The sequence below is a fragment of the Bubalus kerabau genome, chromosome 15 (assembly GCF_029407905.1).
Source record: "Bubalus kerabau isolate K-KA32 ecotype Philippines breed swamp buffalo chromosome 15, PCC_UOA_SB_1v2, whole genome shotgun sequence".
Classification (NCBI taxonomy): Eukaryota; Metazoa; Chordata; class Mammalia; order Artiodactyla; family Bovidae; genus Bubalus; species Bubalus kerabau.
In genome coordinates this window covers 74,936,652-74,958,928 of record NC_073638.1, presented here as the reverse complement: position 1 = coordinate 74,958,928, position 22,277 = coordinate 74,936,652, and the positions used below count along the sequence as shown (strand labels likewise).

General features: G+C 45.9%; 1 protein-coding gene and 1 long non-coding RNA gene across 5 annotated transcripts in view; one reads left to right on the top strand and one right to left on the bottom strand.

Annotated features, from left to right (window-relative positions):
* EXT2 (exostosin glycosyltransferase 2) overlaps positions 1-22,277 on the bottom strand; it is a 144,122-nt gene that overhangs the window by 96,149 nt on the left and 25,696 nt on the right. For all 4 annotated transcript variants that reach the window (XM_055546930.1, XM_055546928.1, XM_055546929.1 and 1 more), the window contains 3 exons: positions 21,939-22,134; positions 19,584-19,723; positions 18,688-18,781 (listed from right to left, as the gene is read on the bottom strand). In XM_055546930.1, coding sequence (XP_055402905.1) covers positions 18,688-18,781; positions 19,584-19,723; positions 21,939-22,134 — 430 coding nt within the window. The remainder of the gene's footprint in view (positions 1-18,687; positions 18,782-19,583; positions 19,724-21,938; positions 22,135-22,277) is intronic.
* On the top strand, positions 7,068-11,122 carry LOC129627604 (uncharacterized). Its single transcript, XR_008702640.1, has 3 exons — positions 7,068-7,105; positions 10,615-10,715; positions 10,987-11,122. It is a non-coding gene; the product is annotated as an uncharacterized LOC129627604 (long non-coding RNA).

Below are 22,277 nucleotides of genomic sequence, written 5' to 3'. Positions count from 1 at the left end.
TGCCAGTGTGGGCCCCACTCTAACAATGAGCCGCTGTGGCTCACGGTTAGTGCGGGCGGCGAAGCGTCCGTGGGCACAGGGTGTGTGGGAACCCTCCCTGCCTCCTGCTCGATTTTGCTGTGAACCTGAAACTGCTCTGAAAAAAAAACTTAGTGATTAAGGGACTTCCCTGGTGGTCCAGTGGCTGAGACTCCGGGCTCCCGATGCAGGGCGCCTGGGTTCGATCCCTCCGGGCTCCCGGTGCAGGGTGCCTGGGTTCGACCCCTGGTCAGTGAACTAGATGCCACGTGATGAAACTAAGCGCTCACATGCTGCGACTCTTAGTAACGCGAACCGAGCTTGCACTGCGATCTGAGTTACAACTAAAGATTCCACGAGCTGCAGCCAAGACCCGGGGCAACTAAATAAATTAAATAAATACCTTTTTTAAATTTAGTAATTAAAAAACAAAAAATCCTACCTGGGCTTCAAGTTTTATCTCCTTGAAAGCATACTGAGGCCCTTTTCCAATTCATCTGACAATTTCTACACAAGAGTCAGCATCTGTTCTCTGCCTTACTGTTATCTCACGGGGTGAAAATACTTATCTTCCTAGTTAGACTGAAAACTCTTTGGTGGCCCTCAGTAAAAAGCAAAATCTGCTGGGCCCTACTCAAGGGCAAGGATTTGAAAACTTGGCCCATAAGTACTACAGATTTGGGGCAGTAGGTTTCCGCGGGTTCTCGTGGCTTCTTTACGCTGGCATCCTACAGTTCCTCTAGAGTCATGCCCAAGTGTGGAGAAACTGGAGCAGACGAAGGGGACTGAGTGCCATTCTCAATGTCTCATTTTCCCCAGCAGCAGCAGCAAAGCAGGACTGACTAGACTTGGCTTAACCAGCAAGGCCTCTATTTTCAGCTGTGTCATTGCAGGGGAACAGCTGGGAACCGTATTAAATGTGAAATGCAGCCACTACCCAGTGCGAGATCTAATGTATCACACCTAATGAACACATTTTTGCTCTTCTCCTCGGATCTCATATAGAACCTGATGATTCTTGTTAGGACTTTAATCTCTCCTAGGATTTAATCTCTATTTTATTTTTATTTTTACATTCTTCCGCATTCCCAGCCTTCTAAAAATATATCAGAATTCAGAATCCACAGTAGGTTTGTTGTAGTTGTGTCTTGTTTAAAATAGTCTCTACCCAGTTGGCACATAGGTTAGCGAAGAGAAAAATAAAATCACCTTAATAATGGCAACTATCATTATGAACACTTCCCTGGCGGCTCAGTGGTAAAGAATCCACCTGTTAAAGCAGGAGACATGGGTTCAATCCCTGGACTAGGGAGATCCCCTGGAGAAGCAAATGGCAATCCCTTCCTGCCCGTACTCCTGCCTGGGAAAACCCATAGACAGAGGAGCCTAGCGGGCTACAATCCATGGAGTTGCAAGAGTCATACACGACTTGGCAAATAAACAACGACAAATGGTTATGAACCTCTGCCATGCAAAAGGCGCCCTTTCTTCCCCTTCTCACCCTTTGGTGAGGACTCTGAGAACTTGCTCACAGCCTTTCCCCTTGGCTGGCTGCAGAGTACTCAGCCTTTAAATCTAGTTTTCTCTCTCTGCCCGCATACCATTTTTGCTAACCATCCCTTAACTTCCCTCAATGTAATCCCCTTTTCCTGGTGCTGAGAGGAAGAGGTCTTTACACAGTCTTCCAGGCCAAGCTCCCCGCTAGCCTGTTCCCACCAACCGCTAAAGGCTTCTCAACACCAGCCGCAGCCCAAGCCTCGTAGGAAGAGCTGAACACACCCACTTGTGCTTATTTCTAGGAGTTCTAGACCTTGCTCTTACATATAAAACCCTGAGTCATTCAAAGGTTAGAAAACAAGCAAGTATGTGGACCAGCATTCAAATCCTATTTTGATACAGAGCTGCGTAGAAAATTCCAAAAATGCCTATACGTAAGCACATGTCATCCATTTAGAACCAAAGATGTCCTTCTGTTCATCTCCAGCCTCCATATTTATATTTATGGGGAGTGATTAAAGAATGGACATGCAGTTAGTTCCACCTATAGTTACCAGAGAAAACGGTTCCAGTATATATTTGTTAAGAATCATGAGGGACTTCCCTGGTGGTCCAGTGGCTCCCCGTGAAGGGGGCCCACGTTCAAATGGAACTGGATCCCACAAGGCATGACTGCGAGCTCAGATGCCTCAACTAGGAGAGGCCGTGTGCTGCAATAAAGACAGAAGACCCCGCATGCTGCAACCAAGGCCCAGCAAAGCCAGATAGAGAAGTAAACATGTTTTTAGAAGAAGAATGACAAAAATGTAAGGAAGAGGTCAGGAGGATGAGGTCCAGGGCAATATTTTCTGACAGCAAGGTGCTCAGTTAAGTTCACAGTGTTTAATTAGACGACGTGGGTTTTTTTCCCAAAGGCTAATCAAATATGCATAGGTTCCTTATCAGCTTACATGGCATCATATAACATCATATAACACGTTTGATTCCCATAAAGAGTTGAAAAATCTGAGTTATCATCAGGGCAAGGATACAGAGAAAGAACTGGAACACGGGACAAAGAGAGGCAAGTGAAGAAAGGGGATTTCAAATTCCTTCCTCTAAGTCATGCAATAGGATTTAGAAATGGGAGAACTAAATTTCCCAGTAGGTGGAAAAAAACAGAAAATAGTGGCAAGGAGAAGCAACCTATAAACAATCATCAATACAGCAATTAATGTATTGATGATGGTTTATACTCATCTCAAAGACATACTTACCTCAGGGTACAAGGCAAATGCCCCCAGAGAAAAGGTGAGAAAAGTGAACTTTTTAATCATATGCTACAAATTCTTCCCAGTCCCAAGCCTGCCACTCAAGTTTTCTAACTACAGACCAGCCATTAGCCTCTAAATTCACCTTCCCCCTTTGTAAAAATGAGAAGAACTACAACTGCCTCATCAGATTTTCATGAGGTCAGTTATCAGACATGGCAGTTAACATAAATGCTACTTTTCCCCATCCCTTTGTCAAGCTTCCCTTTGTCGAGCGCAAGCTCATGACCATACTCACGAGCACAGAATAAGACAGCAGAAAAACCAGGCCTGCCTCTTCTGACACCTGAAGCGAAAAGTGAAGTCGCTCAGTCGTGTCCGACTCTTTGCGACCCCATGGACGGTAGCCTACCAGGCTCTGCCGTCCATGGGATTTTCCAGGTAAGAATACTGGAGTGAGCTGCCATTTCTGACACCTGGGTACCTGCTAAAAACTCAACCTTTACTCTGAAGCAGAAAAAGACCCTGCCAGAGTATTCTTTCTGCTAAGGATTATCAGTAATGTTCTACCTGAATTCTAGGAAAGCAGAGGAACTCAATGGAGATCATTTACTCCTTTGCTAAGCTAACGGCATCATAAGTAGAAGGCATTTTTCAACTCAATATTCTTAGAATATGAGGTTTGATTTCTTGCCAAAGAAGCTTTACTGAAGTCATCCAATAACCATGGGTCCCTGGATTCGCCTCTCAACACTAAAGCTTTCACTCTTGTTCCGTAGGCTGGAAGCCAAGCAGATGTGGGAGAGCAATCCATGCTATTTCTATCTCTTCTTGCAAGATCTAGTTTTTCCGTAATGTAGAATGACTCAAGAAGACAGGGGAGAGTGTCCCATCTTAAAAGGAAGCTGGGCCATCTTAAAAGTAGGGCTCATCTGACCTGGACGCACTGGGACTGAACATGTAAACGTAAGCCCTGTGACACCTTCATTGCATCATCTTCACCATGCATCAAGTTCCCAGACACCAAAGAGGGCTAGATTTGCACGTTTTAGCCTTATTTAAAAGAAAACTTATTTCAAAATAGACTCTACTTGGGACAGGTCAGAAGAAAAATGGGTAAAATAGCTTGAAGATGAGGGGAGGACTCAGTGAATACTTGTAGGGTGTACTCAAATGTTACTATCTCCTGTCCTATGGGAAGCCAGGAGGGACAGAGGAGCAAAGTGGGCAGCCTGAGTCGTGTTTCTTGACATGTGACAGGCAGCTCCTGAAATAGAAAGCCATAGGTTTCAAGTCTCAGGGGTATCACCTTCAAATATGTCAAGGCTCTAAGGGTGGATCAGTTTTCCCAACTGCTGATGCCCTGCTGTGAGGAGAGATCCCAAGCAAAACACAAGCTCCGACTGGGAGTCTTTGAGGTGGCAGGAGCCATGAGGAGTTCAAAGGCAAGGCCGGCCAGTGGCTTACACCTCCAAGAGCCATGGGGGTGAGAGGTTACTAAAGCAGGAGCCACTGACCAATAAAACTGTGTTTGGTCAAACCTTCTCAGCAAAGAGACGAGAGATTCATTTCTGCTGTGCCTGGTTCCCCAGTTACCCACACCTCTGAATTATACTGTTCCCTCGGTCAGGTCGGGGAGCTTCTTTGGCGATCAGCAGCTGACCAGCTCTCTCTCCTGGCTGGGTTCATGGACCAGCTAAAAGGTTTGGACTGGAAACCTTTAATCAGGATCTGTCATCAAAAATAAATAAATAAGAGCACGACTTGGGTCAGTTCGTTGTAAAGGAATCCGCCTGGGGTGAGATTCCCCATGTTTGCTATACCAAAACAGGGAGAAAGCTGTACGCTCGTTTGATCAGAAAAGGTAAATATAAAACAAGTCTCACTGCAGCGGGCACACTTGAAAGACAGACCCCTTTTAATTAAGACACACACACAGACAGCCTGTGTGAAGGGACCGAGGACAGGACTTGAGGGCTCGTTTCATCCCATGTCCTGCCACATCAGGGTCACGCTGCCCCCTCCATCTGCTTCCCAGGTAGTAACAATTCTAAAGAAGGCTGGGGAGCTGTTCTTTAGCAGGTTCTTTTTTTTTTTTTTTTTCTGGCTGTGGATATTATACAGACGCAGTCAGGTCACACGGGAGCCCTCTCCACTGTCCCCACACATTCCCAGAAACAGAGAAGTTGAGAATAGTGTGGGTCCAATGCCGGTTCCAGCTGACTGGAGCCACAAGAACCCTCCATAAGCTGCTTGCAGCTGGGAAGTGCCTTGGTCTGATCACGTGGCAGGTATTAAGACACGCTCTCCTGTTGATCCTGAGTGGAAACCCCAATGTGCGTTCCCTAAATTGGGACTTTGAACAGAGGGAGAAGTTTGGAAGAACTACGCTTGCTCTGTGAGTGGGTCTCATCTTTACCCCGTGCCCTTTCTTACCTATAAGTAAGCACAGCTGAGGTTCATCATGGCAAGGGCTCTCAAGAGAAATTTACGTCCCCATTCCCCACTCCAGAAAGCATCTAAGAATCTGAGTGAGAGCGAGAGAGTTGAGAGAATTCAACCCTCAGTCTGTAGCTTCAAACAAAAACTCAAAGATCTCTCTAAAATACAAATTATACATATATAAAGATCATCAAGACCTGGCCAAATTAACCTGAGAATTCAGAACACTTCAAATATATATATACATATATGGGCTTCAAACACTTGAAGACAAACCACTTGCTCCTTTTAATAAAAAGTACTGAACTCTGAAAGATAACAAATGACCTGCTTACTTACTACTGAAGTCTTATCAAAATGGGAAATAAGTGCACGTTTAAATACAAATTAACCTGTAAACTATAAGGAGAAAGAGAGAACTACATTGCCAGAAATGACTTATATGAAGCTATTTCTGTACCAATTCTAGTCTGATTCAGTATTAAAGGTCATCTAGTCAAACAAAATGAAATAAATACACAATTGTTGTCTTACATTCCCAAGAACAGTAGCATGGAATTACAAGATGGTGTTATTACAAAGTAGTCAGGCAACTCCAAACTCTCTCAGCCTCTTCAATGCTGAGGGAGACAGAAAAATACATTCAAATATAAAATAATCATAAATATAGACAGAAATCTAATGGATCAGTCTGACCCTTACTGAAGACCTGACAATAGTGAATTCTTTACCAAACGCTTGTATCGACACTTGGTAATTTACAAGTTATTCTTTTGTAAACAAACCTAGATATTTTTCTAAGTAGATATATAACGAATTCACAAAGCCTGCACTCCACTTCCTGTAATGAGCAATTATTTCTCAGAAATGCTTCACAAATAGTTCCACTCTGTAGGAAACCAGCCCCAAAGAGTCAGACAATCCTTATATAGGCTGCAAATTAATGTTTAACACTTTTATTAGAGAGGCCATTTCCTAAAGCAATGCCCCATATTGGGGACTTGTTACAAGGGATTAACCCATGGCTAACTCTAGAGCCAGCTCTGCAACCAATGCCCAAAGAGGAAACTGGTCATATGATATAACCACACCCCTTGCAAAGGCTGTATAATGAAGACTGCTCATAATCATACACTTACTGAGAACTTTCAGTACATTATTTGTAAAATATTTTTAGTAAATTTATTAAAATTATACCACAAGCAAAAACTTCTGATTCAGTAAACTTAACAACCTAACTAATTATAGAATATCAATTTATTCTACTGATAATTGTTCAGAATACCAAAATACCTATTGATATTGTCAGAAATGTTCAAAAAAGTAGCTTGATTGCTTTGGAGGTTGGGGTATTTTATTTTGATTTATAGCTTAGTCAGTTTTCATACCTAATTACTCTCCCCACAGGAGCTACTTCCACACAAGTAGTAAAACGAACTGGTATTTTTTATTGTTTGCTCAATGAAAATCATTGATCCTAGATCAACAGCTATATAATTTGACTAACTATAAAAATTCTTTGCTTTTGCTTCAACCTCAAGTTAAATGACTATTTTAAATTGAATACACTTGCAAAAGTACTCATGTCCAAAACTATTTGAAAAAGGAAAAATAACGTGTTTGCGCCAAAAGGGTGCAAGGCAGTTAAAAATATATGTCCACCGGATTTTGCTTATCTCTACTATCCTCTTCCTAAATGCTTTTGTTAGGAGAAAAGGAGCAGACAGATACAGATTCTGAGGGCATGATGCCCCCAAGCCAGCCCACCTGGAATCAAGGCTGGAAAGCTGAAAGCTGGCAGAGGGTGAGGGTGTACTTTTTGAAATGCCTGGAAAAACACTCTGGTCAGGAGATGCCAGAGATTTTGAGGCTCCATCAAGCCCCTGGCCTTGATCCAGGTAATGGTTTTTCCTTCCCCTCAGCTGTCTGCTGCTAGAGTTTTTCAGCAAAGAGAGAAAGGAAAAGTGGTGGAGGAGAGGGAGGAGCAGCTTCCAGTCCACCTTTCCGTAACTGAGAGGGTAAAAAGGGCCAAGCTCTGCAGGCTGACATTTATAGAGGGCCTGGCGCTTCCACGAAGCACTCTGCGAGGATTACTGGGAGTTAGCAAGCTGGTCTAAAAGGGGCAGCGGAGCAGGCTGATGAAAGTCCCTTTAAATTCGATAACAGCGATGCTGTGCACACAGAGACAGTGAGCTGGAGCTGCCAGAGACTTGCAAGCCGAGGTCTAGCCAGTCAGACGGCCTTTAGGAAAAAAAAAAAACTGCATTGTAAACCTGGCTCCCTTAGCCTTTCAGGACTGCCCAACTCACTTGCTGAAGCCTGAAAGCACAGGCTGCCAGCTGAACGGCCTTTCTCATCAGGGGATAAAAATAAAAGCCCTTGGAAAACCCTCCCCGGCCTAACCCTTGCTGCCCTGCCCCCACCAACCAGGAGCAACTTATCCGGCCAAGGGCGCAGTTCCGGACCTGCAGAGGTTAATTACCTCGCTAGTCTTTCACCTCCAAATCACCGCTGTGCTCCCCAATCCCTTCTGCCTGGCATTTTTCTTCAATTTTAATATCAGAAGTTTCACACGCCTGCCTGAGCTCCTGGACTCGGCAGAAAGGCCCATATAGCTGTCAGCAAACTGATAAGAACTTTAAAATGACTCCACAGGGCCTCTTTATAAAGAAGAGCCAAAGAAGCCCATAAAGAAAGAGGGCAGGGGCCACGGAAACCAGCCGCTCACACTGTTTTAACGTGGCATTAAAATGAGCTGCAGATTTATGGCAGTGTTTTAGCCCCTGGCCCAAATCATCTAGGGATGAAGCGCTCAACTCGCTCTCCAGCGGGATTTCAAATATGGGATGGAGCTGGCTGGACAGGGGTGGGGGAAGGGCAGCAGGGGTGAGGGCAACAGCAGAGAACCAGGAAAACCAGATGATACAACTCATTACCCTTTCAGTAGGAGGCGAACAACAGCTATTCCTAAGAGGTATCTCACCAGTCCTCTTAAATTCACATAAAAAGTTGCTTTATTTTTAGTACATACCTAGTAAAACGCCAGTTCTCCAAGTGTTCACCACCCAAATGTCAATTCTGATTTTGACTTTTCTCTTTATGCTTATTTTTTAATCTTCTGGCTCAAAAAAACTGAGTAAAATCAAGATCCAGCAGAGGATACATTAAAAGAGGGGGGAAAAAGACTCAATATGAAGATCGTTCTCACTGGAAAGGGGAAAAAGTAACAGTACTTGACCCAAACGTTGCTTTATGAATTCTGGCACCCAAACGTGCCAATGAATTTTTTTTAAGGCCAGCTAAAGAACCACCGATTTTCATAAGCCATTCTGAAAACCAGAGAGGGGAACCTCCCTCTATTCCAAGATGTAGAAAGCACACCAGACCCACAGGAATAAGTTCTGTTTCAAGTTTCCAAGCCCAGAAGCAAATGCATAATACATCCGCGTTGGTAACTTACTGTGGTTCCTGAAGCCCAAGCTCCAAACCAGGGGGCTCCTGCCAGTGTTCAAACCTAGACCCAGGCGGAGCACTCCCAGATGACAGCCAACACAGAGCAGGCAGACAGGCCTCTAGATGCTTTAAGTCAAGGATTTCATTTAAACAACACAACTGCTCTATTGTATTATTGGGGGCGTTCCTGTAGCTCAGATGGTAAAGAATCTGCTTGCAGTGCAGGAGACCTGGGATGGGTCAGGAAGATCCCCAGAAGGGAATGGCAACCCACTCCAGTATTATTGCCTGGAGAATTCCATGAACAGAGGAGCCTGGCAGTTTCTAATCCATGGGCTCATTATCACGGACTATTATCCCTAGGTCTGAGATAAGAAAATTGACGCTTGGCAAAGTGACTTGCCCATGCTCACAAAGCTGGCAGACAGAAGGCACAGCCTGGGATGCAAATTCAGGTCTCCTCAATTCAAAAGCCCATGTGCTTGCCACTCACTATCAACATCTCTCAAACTCTCTGGACTGGGGCCCACACCAAGAAACACAAATACATTAAATAATGACACTCACTGCACATATACATATCAAAGAAAAGAGTTCAGGAAAGATTTACCCTTGCTAGGTAATACTCTGATGCCTTCCTATTATCCTTCATTTTTTAAAAAATAAAATGCCGCTCAAGACTCCCTAAATTGAAAAATACTGTAGTACACAAGGTCCCCCTTCCACCCAGAATCCATCAGCTGGAGTCAGCAGACCTGGGTTCCAGGCGAGGCGAGGCTCTGGCCCTAACAATTCATCCTCAAGACCACTTGAATGCTAGGGCTTCCACCTCATTTACAAAATACGAAGAAAGGGCTGAATAATTTCTAAGGTTCCTTCCAGCTCTTTGATTTTTTTTTTACCCCTGTCTCCTTAATTGATACTGCTTTCCCCTTTCATCGCACATTTTTTCATTACTCTCCACTTGTCACTGACTTTCCCGTCCTTCCAGCTCCCTAGAAAGTTCTCTCTTGCTGGTGTTTCAAGTTCCCCCTCGGGCTGGTAGGCTGCTCCACCTGACCTACCAAGTTCTTCCCACAGAAGCCAACCTCTGGGCGGAGCTCAGCACCTCTCAGAGCATCCTCTCGCCCTATTTGAGGCCACCCGGTCACAAAGCCTACTTTCACCTCCTGATCCATTCCGCAGTACAACTGAGGGGACAGCACTTCTGGCCTCTTCATTCACTGTTACTGAAAGTGCTCTCCCTAGCACCCTGAGGACAGGATCTGTTCTTCCCCTCCCCCTTTGTAAAAATCTCCTTTAATATACCTATACAATTCTAGCAAAAAAGCCGGTACTTAAAATATACTTATGACAAGTCTGCATTATGAAATCAAGGACTCTTAATTCTCCAAGATTCTGAGAATATTTGGAGTGGGGGAGCTGCTCTAGGAAAAGTCGCTAAACCAATTAAAACTGGCATCACAATACGGTAAGTGAACATTTACAGACAGAGCTCGCCGTGGACAATGTATGCCAGGGTTGCCAAGGAAAGCAGCTTTATGGTCTCCCCATCTGGACTGTGAGGATTTAAATCTCAGAAGCTATACAAAATAACTGCAAATCAGCCCCAACCTTAAAGACAGGGAAATTTATTTACAGGCCCTGGTGTACTATAAATTTGAGACCGTTCTATTAAAATGCTTTTCTTGGCTTCCCATCAGATACTTGGCAAAAGTCTTTTTCCAATAAGGTTCTTAATGCTAAAGTTGAAAAAAAAAAAGTTAAACACATAAAAATGCTCTTCCTTAAGAGTTCCAATTAAATGAGTCCTTATTTTATCCTGCTTTAAACATAAGTTGACTGATCTCCTTCACAATATGGATTTATACATTCAGGAAAACTCCAACAGAGTAACAAAATTGAAATAAAATTATGAAACTTAAAATATCCCATAATCACACTCTTCCCCAAGGCTCTCCCACTGGCCAAAGAGCCTGGCTTTGTATCAGAACCACGGTTGTCTGTTTCACCAGAAGAACACCAAGGATCAAGGTCAACGTGTTTCGTAGACGGGTAAGTGATCCAGTAGCTTTTTTAAGGGCGAGTATGAAAGCAGAGATCGGCAAACAGAGCTTGGAGTGGCATGTTGGGACTAGACAGCAGGGGGAGGAAGGGAATACTTGGCATTTTTTTCAAAGCCCTGAGAATTCAGTTTATGCATATTAAAGTTTTTTTCAATTTCACAGTATGGGGGGGTGGGGCAGTGGGAAAGAGTGACAGACGTTACAATGTCAAATCTTGGAAATCAGAAGTGAAGTCTTTTCCACATTCTTCATATTTCCAGAGACGTGTCCAGTCTCCAGGGTCTCGGGCAACCACTTTTTAGGAGAGACGATCCAATGAGCAGCTAACCTGAATTGCTGGGAAGCTCATCCTGACGTTCAACCTCAATCCAGGCCACAGAGCTCTAGGATTTGAATAAAGCTGTGGGCAGCAAAACAGTATGTTTCCCGTCTGTTCCTCACATGTCGTGTGATCTCCGGAGCATCGCTTCACGGCTCTTCTTCTGTTTCCTCACGTTAAAAAAAATTCAGATCACTCCTCTCGCTGCCTAGTCTCACTACTCTGTTTAATGAGTTTGCTTTGTAAATTGTGTGTGTTTGGGGGCAGGGAGGGAGGGAGAAATGGACAGACTGCTATGTAGCCGTCAACGGACACAACAGCCAAGCACAGGGGACCCTCAGAGAACACATCCATCCAGGTTCCTGGGGGTTCTAGACATCCGAGGGCTGACGCCTTTAGGCGGATCACAAAACACTTTTAAAAAAATAAAAGCAAGTTATTTTAGATAGAAAACTTTCGAAAATACTTTACACGAAAGCCAGTATTTTAAAAACACATTTATATACGCGAAATGTAAACCTTCCCTGAAAAGACTGCAGGGCGTTCTCAGGACAGCCATCTCTGTATTTCCATGATTTCAAGATGCTCCGTCAGACACAGCTTCAAGGCGGCAAAACAGAAACTATATTCAACAATCAAAGTGATGGTAGGACTCATTTGGATGCCAGAAATCCAAAATATGCAAAACAAACACGTACATATTTCTTTGAACCAAGGAATTCTACCTTCTTACGAGGACACACCCAGGATATCGAGAAGCACGTTCTGCTGTCTGCCATGTATCCAGAGTGCTGAGAGTTCTGTTTTCATTTTCTAAGGTTTTTTTTTTTTTGATGTGGACCATTATTTAAAGTCTTTATTGAATTTGTTACAATGGTGCTTCTGTTGTTTATGTTCTGGATTTTTGGCCATGAGGCATGTGAGACCTTAGTTCCTCAATCGGGGGATCAAACCCACACAGCCTGCATTGGAAGGTGAAGTGTCAACCACTGGAGTGCCAAGAAGTCCCGAGTTCTATTTTTTTTAACTTTTTATTTTGTGTTGGGGTATAGCCAATTAACACACAATGTTATGACAGTTTCAGGTGAACAGCGAAGGGACCCAGCCATACATACACAGGCATCCCTTCTCCCTTAAACTCCCCTCCCATCCAGGCCACCACACAACACTGAGCAGAGTTCCTGCGATACAGCAGGTCCTCGCTGGCCATCCTTGGCTAACCATTCTAATTACAGCAGAGTGTACAGGTCCATCCCAAACTCTCCAGCTATTCTTTCCCGCATCTCTCATCTTGGCAACCATAAGTTTACCCTCCAAGTCTGTGGATCCTTTTTTGTTTCATAAGTTCATTGGTGCCAATTCTCTTTAGATTCCACATATAAGGGATGTCATACGATACTTCTCCTTCTCTGGCTTATGTCACTCAGTATGACAATCTCTAGGTCAATCCATGTTGCTGCAAATGGCATTATTTCATTCTTTGTAACGGTTGAGTAATATTCCATTGTATATATGTACATCTTTATCCACTTCTCTGTCGACAGACATTTAGGTTGACTTGGCTACTGTAAACAGTGCTGCAGTGAACACGGGGGCCCATGTATCCTTTTGGATCATGTTTCCCTCCAAATACACGCCCAGGAGTGGGACTGCCAGGTCATACTGCAGCTCTATTTTTAATTTTTTAAGGAACCCCCATACTGCTCTCATAACGGCTATACCGATTAACATTCCCACCAACAGTGCAGGAGGATTCCCTTCTCTCCACACCCTCTTCAGCATTTATTATTTACAGAGCATTCCATCCAAGTTCTATTTTTAAAACAGCCTTTCCATCTTCTCTGTTCATGCCTGACTGGCAGATGCCCCATGTCACAGCCCCTCACTTACAGTCTTTCTGTCCTTCAAAGATGTAACTTCGAAACTATCATGTCTATGGAAAGCAAACAGTTCAATGTGCTGAAATCACATGTAAGATAAAAGAGCAGCCTCCTGTGGGGTCTCTGCCCTGAATCAAGTGCATGAACTGGTGGACACACACACACTTACTGTTCTGTGGTCTCTTCTGCTCTCTCCTCGACCACAGCCAGGCCTGACAACAGTCCTTCCAGGTGAGGGGACCACATATTCTTCAATAGACATGTTCTTTTTTCCGATCAGCCCATTATATCTTCACGTACTCCTCCGGAGAACAAATAATTGGTATGCTTAGTATAATAGGAAAAATATAAACGCAGGCTGAGATGGGTCAGTAATAGAAAAGAAACTGGTATTTTAACTTGGCCAAGCGTTCAAGGAGAGAGAGCAAAGAAGATGCTGAATGTTTCTGCCACCTCAAAGGCTCCCAGTCAATTGAGTACAAAGAAGAGTTCAAAGGCAAGGCAGGCTCCTGACTTCCACCTCCTAGTGTGGCTGAGGTTAGAGGTCACTGCTGGCGGAGCCACTGACCAATAAAAGAATGTTTGGAAACTCCACTCAACAGATAAACTGAGGATCCATTTACACCTTCCTCCCTATCCACACAAACACTGCCAACTATACAGTCCAGTGTCTAGTCAGCCTTCCAATATCCTGGGTTGCTCTCTTTTTCATTGTGATTCCAAAGGAGACTGGGGACGTGAATGTTCCATGAGACTATAGGAAAATACTTAGTTGCATACTTCTTCCTGGCTTCCAACACGAGAAAGATAGTGGATGGAACCCTCCATCTTTAAGGCTGCCATCAAATACTACCTCCCCAATAAATCTGTCCCTAACAGCTTTAACCCAGACTTCCTCCCATTTCAGACCACTAACATGCTTTGGAAAATCTGCACCATCTTCTCAGCTTTCTTTGGGCTTATACCCACATATCCCCAGGAGGGTTATTAGGCATGTGTGGGTAGGGGTTACAAATTTCTAATTATCTCCCATTGTTTCCTCTTGGAGGAAAAAAAAAAAACATAATTAGGGCTCCACTAAGTCAACGAGCTAATACAGCTCAATAAGACAATAAAAGGCCAACAAGTTGGCTTTATATCTCTATAACTATTAACCTCTACTGATTCACTGTGAACAGTGAATGCCGCCACGAAATTAAAAGACGCTTGCTTCATGGACAGAAAGCTATGACAAACCTAGACAGCTTATTAAAAAGCAGAGACATCACTTTGCCGACAAAGTTCCACATAGTCAAAGCTACGGCTTTTCCAGTAGTCATGTACAGATGTGAGAGGTGGACCATAAAGAAGGCTGAGTACCGAAGAACTGGTGTTTCTAAACGGTGATGTTGGAGAAGACTCTTGAGAGTCCCTTGGATAGCAAGAAAATCAAACCAGTCAATCCTGAAGGAAATCAACCCTGAATATTCTGACTGATGCTGAAGCTGAAGCTCCAACACTTTGGCCACCTGATGCAAAGAGCAGACTCATTGGAAAAGACCCTGATGCTGGGAAAGACTGAGGGCAGGAGAAGGAGGCAGCAGAGGATGAGATGGTTGGACAGCATCACTGACTCAATGGACAGGAGTTTGAGCAGACTCTGGGAGACAGTGAAGGACAGGGAAGCCTGGCGTGCTACAGTCTAAGGGGTTGCAAAGAGTCAGACATGACTTACCGACTGGACAACAACAAAAGCAACTATTAATTTCTATTAATGAAAGGAACTGATTTCTAACTAAACCACAGAAAGCCCTATAAGCCACCCCAGCTCTTCCAATGACACATACGCCAACACAGCCAGTTGATGGTCTTCAGGGGTAGATAACACAGATGCAGGCTGTACTTCAAAAGTCTTAGCTTACGTCCAGCTCTTAGTTCAGGTTCTAGCCTGCATATGACTTTAACGGCTGCTTCACTATCGCATCTCAGGTGAGGAGGAAAAAGTAACTACACTTCCCTGTCAGGCAGAACACCCTCCTCTCTGGGTGCGTCCTAACTCCTGGGTCATGTTAGGGGCTGTCACCACGGGCCCATCGATCAGATTATAGCCCCTGAACTCGAAGCTGCATCACCGTCCTCACCAAGATCCCACCCGTATCTCAGGGGTCAAATTCAGCAAGTCTGGCTCTGATCCATCACAGGAGAGCAGAATCCTGTGCTAAAAAAGCACAGGAAGGAGCGGGTCTCTCTAGAGAGTGGCTCTGAGGAACGGTGTCAGCGTAGCTCATGGCACTCAGGACTCCTTGGCCAAGGCTACTCAGAAGGAAAATGAGTCACTTCAAAGTGGATGGAGCCCTCTGCTGGTTACAACTGTGCGTGCAGCCCCTCGGGCCGGTCCTGCAAGAAAATCCGACCCTTCGCTTCTCAGTCTCAGCTCATTCTAACATAAGCTACCCAGGGTTCTAAGGTATCAACTACGGATGTAACAGGTTTTCCCCTAAAAGTTTATCCCTGTCTTACAAAGACTCAAATTGGACCTCCCTAAAGAGAATTCACCGAGGTGTAATAACTTTCAAGAACCAAGCGTGTGCTATTTTTTCAGTTACTCCTGCCAAGGTCTGATTGAATCAATGGAGGGGATACAGAAGATAAAGGACAAGCATATTCTGGAAAGAACAAAAGAGCTGTCTCTAATCTTAGAGAGACGGCCACAGTATCAACAGGAAAGCAGCTCCCAAGCACAGCACTTTTGCCCCCTTGGGAGGCATCTGGCAACATGTACAGACATTTCAAGGTGTCACAATCTGGGAGTCAGGCGTACCACTGGAATCTGGGAGTGGAACCTAGTCATCCTTTTGAACTCTCTGGGAAGTGCTTCAACCGGATAATCTCACCTCTGGCTGAGATCAGTCTAGCTGAGATGAGTTCAGTCTTGAAATCTGATGTTGGGAGAAGAAAAGAGGTCATTTTGGGGATGCAGACTATTCAGAGAAAGAGGAGCAGGACTAAATGGGCCACGGCAGCGAAGTATCTCAGAAGATCTGAAAGTAGCACAGAGAAGAGCATCAGCAAGCAGAAGGGAGATTTAGGACGGGAGGGAAGAAAGTAGTGAAAGCAAAAGTGTGAGTCGCTCAGTTGTATCCGACTGTTTGCGACCCCACGGACTATAGCCCACCAGGCTTGTCTGTCCGTGGAATTCTCCAGGCAAGAACACTGGAGTGGGTTGCCCGTCCCTTCTGTGGGAGATCTTCTCAACTCATGGATCGAACCCGGGTCTCCTGCATGGCAGGCGGATTCTTTGCCATCTAAGCCACCAGGGAAGCCCAGGCAAGTACTGAGATCCCCTTTATTCTGCCAGTGGACATAATACAGGTTATTCACCACCAGAGACAATAACAGGCCCTCGTGACAGGAGGTGGTCATGGGAAAGAGATGATCACTCAGTTATTAATGCTGTCAAGGACAGGAGTTTCACAGTGGTTTTTAACCGCTGAATGGGACATGAAAGCTGACCAGCCCACCCTTGATTCCATAAGTGAGGAAGTCTGAGGAGCTGTGGTCACACATGTCACAGGCACGATTAACAGAGACCGACACAGGGCTCCAGCCGGAGTCTTTTTAAGACCCCACATGTGTCTCTTGGAGCCCAAATAACCTAAAAGTACACTGTTTTAAGTAACCCTTAATCACTCTGCTTCAATGGTTCTATGATTCTGAACCTGTCACTTGAAAAGACTGGCAAGGCTAGTCTCAGACCTGTGGTTCCTAAGCCAAGTTCCCAGGGAAAAAGTGCATTCTGTGAGCTGGCCCTGGGTGCTCTGCTCTAAAAACTAAGTGATTCTCTTCCCAACAGGAAGGTAGTGGGGAAGATAACTGGGCAGGATTTGCTCTTTTTTACTTCCCTGGTGTTTTCTTAGCCTTTTATAAATCTATAAAAGATGATATCTGATCTAGCAGATGATTCCCTATTTACTATGTTAACAAATCAAGATGCCGTAAAATGAAACACAAAGAGCATAAACACCAGGTCCCTTCAAGGAGCACTTTTTTTTACCATGAGTTGTAAGAACCCCAGGTTCAGATCAAGACTATAGAGATCTCTAGGCTGATTTTCTAATTCACTACAACTCAGATGAGGTCAGCAGTTAAGCAACAAATGGGGAAGCCCAGAAATTTGAACATGGGTGTGCTAGGAAAAAGCCTACGGGGAGGCTAAACTTAACATGTGATTTGTTTTCAAATCGGAATGTCAAAATGCTTGACAGATGAGGTCATGGGGATCCACAGAAGACAGAGCCTTGGCCTAGGGCACAGAGTCAGTAACCGGCCAAGGCGGCGTTTGCCACAGGCAGTCTGGGGTCAGAACCTACAGACTCAACCACTGTGTGATGTACCATCTGTCTGGTCTAAGGAGCTGGGTCCAAAATAAAGAGGTGGACTGAACACATCCACTAACTCCCTCCTAAAACCCTAAAATGAAGGCATAATCAAAGATAAAGAGAATGGGGAAGGAGCTAACACCACCAAAGTGTGGAAGCAGGAAAGCAGGTGGTGGCTGACGTGACAGGCCCAAGACAGCACCCGAGAGGAGCCGAGAAACCCCTGCGTCCTGCTGTGCACACTCGGTGGGGAGAGGCGGAGCTAGGGGCAAGAGGACAGACGGACAACGTGTGTAAGCAGCCGTCAGAAGCCAGAGTCCCTCCCCACTTCCACACCGCCGGGTGACGGCCCTGCCCTCACCCAAACAGAGACCTGAGGCTCATTCCTGCGACCAAGTTAGACACAGGGATGCACGGAGGCGGCTAAAGCCTAACCCTAACCCTCCAAACCTCTTCTCCGGCTCATCACCTACACAGATAATTTTGATGAGAATAAAAACTTGTAAAAATCCATTAAAAGAAGAAAAAGAACCGAAGAAAACCATGATCTGAAAGGACGCAGGCACCCCCTCAATGTTCGCAGTAGCACTGTTTACATCAGCCAAGACAAGGAAGCAACCTAAATGCCCACGGACAGAGGAATGGGTAAAGAAGACGCCGTACACATATATGATGGAGTTTTAGCCATACAAATGGAATAGTGCCATCGGCAGCACCGTGACAGACCTAGAGGTAAGTGAAGTCAGAGAAAGACAAATATCAGATGATATTGCTTATATGGGGAATCTAAAATGATGGTACAAATGAACCTATTTATAAAACAGAAGCAGAGTCAAAGATGTAGAAAACAAACTCAGGGTTACCAGGGTGGAAGGGAGAGAGGAATAAATTGGGAGATTGGGACTGATGTATACACACTACTATACATAAAATAGACAATTAATAAGGCCCTACTGCATAGCACAGGAAACTCTGCTCAGTCCTCTGTGGGGACCCAGGCTAGCTGATACACAACACTCAAGGTCAAAGCTCCTGAGAAGCATGACCCTGAAACACACCAGCTTCCATGGCCGTCTCAGTCACCAGAGCCCTCACCTGCTGTGTAAACGGCCTTCCAGAGATGGGCAGCTCTGCGTCCTGAACACATAGCAGAGGTGTGACCTTAGCGTCACAGCAGGCTTGCTTCAGGAGCGTTTCTGAATCTTTGACAGTTATTATTCCAAGCCTCTCGATGCAACTCCCTAACGCTGTTTTCCTCTTTTAGGTCTGGTTGACTGACTCAGTGGAGGACATCAATCCCATGCCCGCTCTCAGCGGCATGGCTACTGCTCTGCATCCAAGCAGTCAAGGCCACCTTTCACCTCCCACTCGCCCCCTCCCCCGCAGGGCTGCCTGGCCCCTTACCTGTCTCTGCATTTCTTCAATCTGTCTTTGGGGGATGCTCTGCAGAATACTGTAGACATCTGACATCTTTTCTTCTGGCACAACTACAGATGCTCTAGAGACAGGAGGGAGACAGCGGATGCATGGACAGCCCTGCACACAAAGCACGGCTGCATGCGTGTCCCGCTCGGGTCTCACGAGCAGAAGCAACAACGCCCCGCGCCTCCCTCAGCCCCACGGTCCTCGCAGTAAGCAGTCCCTCTTTCCTCTCCCTTCCTCGGGGCCAACCAGCGCAAAGGAGCTCCCCCAGCTCCATCTCTCACCTCCCCGTCACCACTCCATGCCTCTCCTGTCCTCCGTCCACTCCCCACTGTGCTCCGGCCACACAGGTACCCTCTCAGCCTCCTGAATACACCACACTCTGCCCGACCACAGGGCCTCCGTGTGTCCAGTTCTGCCTGCCTGGTACACTCGTCTTCACTCGTTACTGTCCACTCTAAATTAACAATGACTTCTCCTTCGGCTGTATTCCCCAATCCATTCATTTATTCAGCATGTATTTATGGAGGCCCTACTATATGCAAGGCCACACAATCTCTGTCATTTTAAACTGCAGGACTCAACTCTGCCACTGGAGTTCAAAAATGGCCAAAGATTATGTGTCAATGAATGGGTGTGCTGTGATGCAATAACACTTTATTTACAAACACTGGCAGCACGCCACATGTGGCCCAAAGGCCTCGGGTGACCAACCTCTGCTGCAGGTTCATGGACTAACTCTGCTGATGGAAAATGGAGCAAAAAAAATCTGAAGGAGCAGTTCTCTGACCTAGCTATGCATTACAATTGCTGGGGGACTTTAAAAATAATCCATGCAGGAACCCTGGGATAAAGGTTCATCAGAAGGTTACACTCACCTCTTCCAGTCAAGGACTTCAGAGAAAGGCAAAACGTAGGAGTCTGCGATGATCACTGGGACGCAGCCAGCCCGTAAAACATCACTTAGTACCGCCTGGCCCAGCCGAGCTCCACGAAGGACCATGCAGAAAGTAGCCTCCTGCAGGAACACAGGCAGAGGAGGGGATTACAAACCAGTTCCGCTGATCCACTTACTTTGATCCCGGCAGACCACAAAGTTCTCTCAAGGGCTGAAGCCAGGCAACACTGAAAATGCTAAAAGATAACAGCTCACCCTGGTGAGACTGAAAAGCTGAAGAGGTTGCAATGCTCTGGATTTCCACTCTTGAATGTCAATGCAATGCCTCCGCTGCTTGGATTCTGAAAATGTTCACAACCCACCTCCAGGTCTTCCTCTGGAAACTCAACAGCATGACTTCCCATGGACTGGATTCTTTCAGCCCTGGGGTGCTGTGTATATACACCGTGGCTTCCCAGGACTCAGAGTACTTACTTCCCCCTGCCTTGTACTAGAATTATTTGGACTGGGCATATCTGGCTCTTGAGAGGACCCCCTACACAGAAAGCATCAAATCTCCTTTCATCTTCCTACCCCCACAGCATCCAGCAGTGTGCTTCGCATACAGAAGACATTCATCTCATGAATGCTCTGCCTTCGAAAACATATTAAGGCAGATAGGCTCTATTTAGATACAACTGAACAAAAAGCAAGACCTCACTAAAGGTCTTCCTCATTCACTCCCTCGAACCCACTGGATGTGGGCCTGTTTGGGAAAAGGAGAGATGCACAAGAGAAAAACGTGGTTGTAATAGGTCAACCGAAAAAATAAGGAAAGCTCCCATCTCTAATACTCAAGTTTCTTCCAGTTTTTGCCTCTCCAGGAGAAAAACAAAAAAAAATTTAAAGCAAAAATACTGTTTAATCTTTAAAGCTAGAGAAAAGGAGAGTTCAGAAGAAATATGAAGTAACTCAATATGCCAAATTCCTCTGGGGATAAAGGAGAAAGCGATGAGAAAGGGCAGGGGTGGAGAAGGGGCATCGGTCATGGCGCCCGGAGGGGCAGGTGGACGCTCAGCTGGCCCCGAAGAGTCGGCGTCCAGATGTGGGCATGTGTGCTGATAACCATTTTTCCTGTCTAGACAAAGGTTACTATAAATACTCCTGCTCACATCACCACTGTTATCAGTCAGACATTCCAGAGGAGATGCAGCACTTTTTGAAGGTATTTTAACAATCCCAGCACAGGCCGGTTCTCTTCGGAGACTTTGAAAAAATAAAAATCACACACAATCACACCAGCTCCTTAAGATCTCTCCTTGAACTGAACTATTGGTATTTTAAATACTTAAGCGAACAAAATATTTAAAATATAAGGAAAGCTGAGTGCCAAAGACCTGATGCTTTTGAACTGTTGGTGCTCTCGAGAGTCCCTTGGACTGCAAAGAGATCAAACCAGTCAATCCTAAAGGCAACCAGTCCTGAATATTCATTGGAAGGGCTGATGCAGGAGCTGAAGCTCCAATACTTTGGCCACCTGGTGTGAAGAACTGACTCATTTGAAAAGACCCTGATGTTGGGAAAGATTGAAGGTGGGAGGAGAAGGGGACGACAGAGGATGAGATGGTTGGATAGCAATGAGTTTGAGTAAACTCTAGGAGATGATGAAGGACAGGGAAGCCTTGCGTGCTGCAGTCCATGGGATCGCAGACAGTCAGATACGACTGAGCAACTGGACAACAGCAGAGTGAACAAAACTCAATTTCTGCTTTCCCGGCCCCTTGGCTCTTGGAGTATCAAACAGCCTGCTTATAATACAGAAGTATAATACAGGACTACTCTGCCCGCAGTTGCGAAGTGCTGGCACTCCCACGACACCAGGAGGACACACGTAGGGAGGCGAAAGGCCAAGAGAAAAAACAGTAACAAAAACTAAAGACCTCCCACTCCCAGGAAGAACTAACTGTGGCCGTGGCGAGCTGGCTCAGTTGGAGGATACAAGCTGCAGCTTAAAGAAGCAAGCTCCTCTGGGCTGGATAAGGAATATAGGAATAAAAGCAAAATACACGTGCCTGCTTTGACTACATGGTTCCTCTGTACATCTACGGGGTGTGTCATTTTGGAGTAAGATGAGTTCGTGGAAGGAGCTGGAACGCTCACGGGCCAAGCGGCTTTGCACTAACGGCACGCGGACCCTGAAGCTCCCGGAAGTCCACGGGGCAGCAGTGGAGAGCAGTCCGGTGTTGCTCTCCGCTCAGGGAGCTCAGCGAACGGCGAGCGCAGCTTGGAGCGGGAGCGCCTGTTGGCTGGGCTCAGCCGCAGCCCGGGCCCTGAGAGGGGCGGGCGGAGCACTCACCTGCAGCACCTGCGGGTAGTCGAAGGCCTGCTGCTGCTGGCAGCGCCTCCGGGCGGCGGGGACGCCCTCGGAGAGGTTGCTGCACTTGCCCAGCACCAGCACCGCCTCGCCGTGTCTGGCCTGGAGGGCGGCCAGGTCCTCTCTGTACTCTGGATGCAGGGCCACCTGGGACGACAGCAGGAAGTACCGCCGCGGCCTGCGAAGCAGAAAACGGGGGGCACTGGACCCTGGCAGCCGCTGCATGAGTCACAGTGAGGCCAACTTTGGGTCTAGAGCTTAGGGCTACGAGTGCTTTCTCACCCATCCTCACTCACGTCTTTGACTTCTGGGGAAACTACA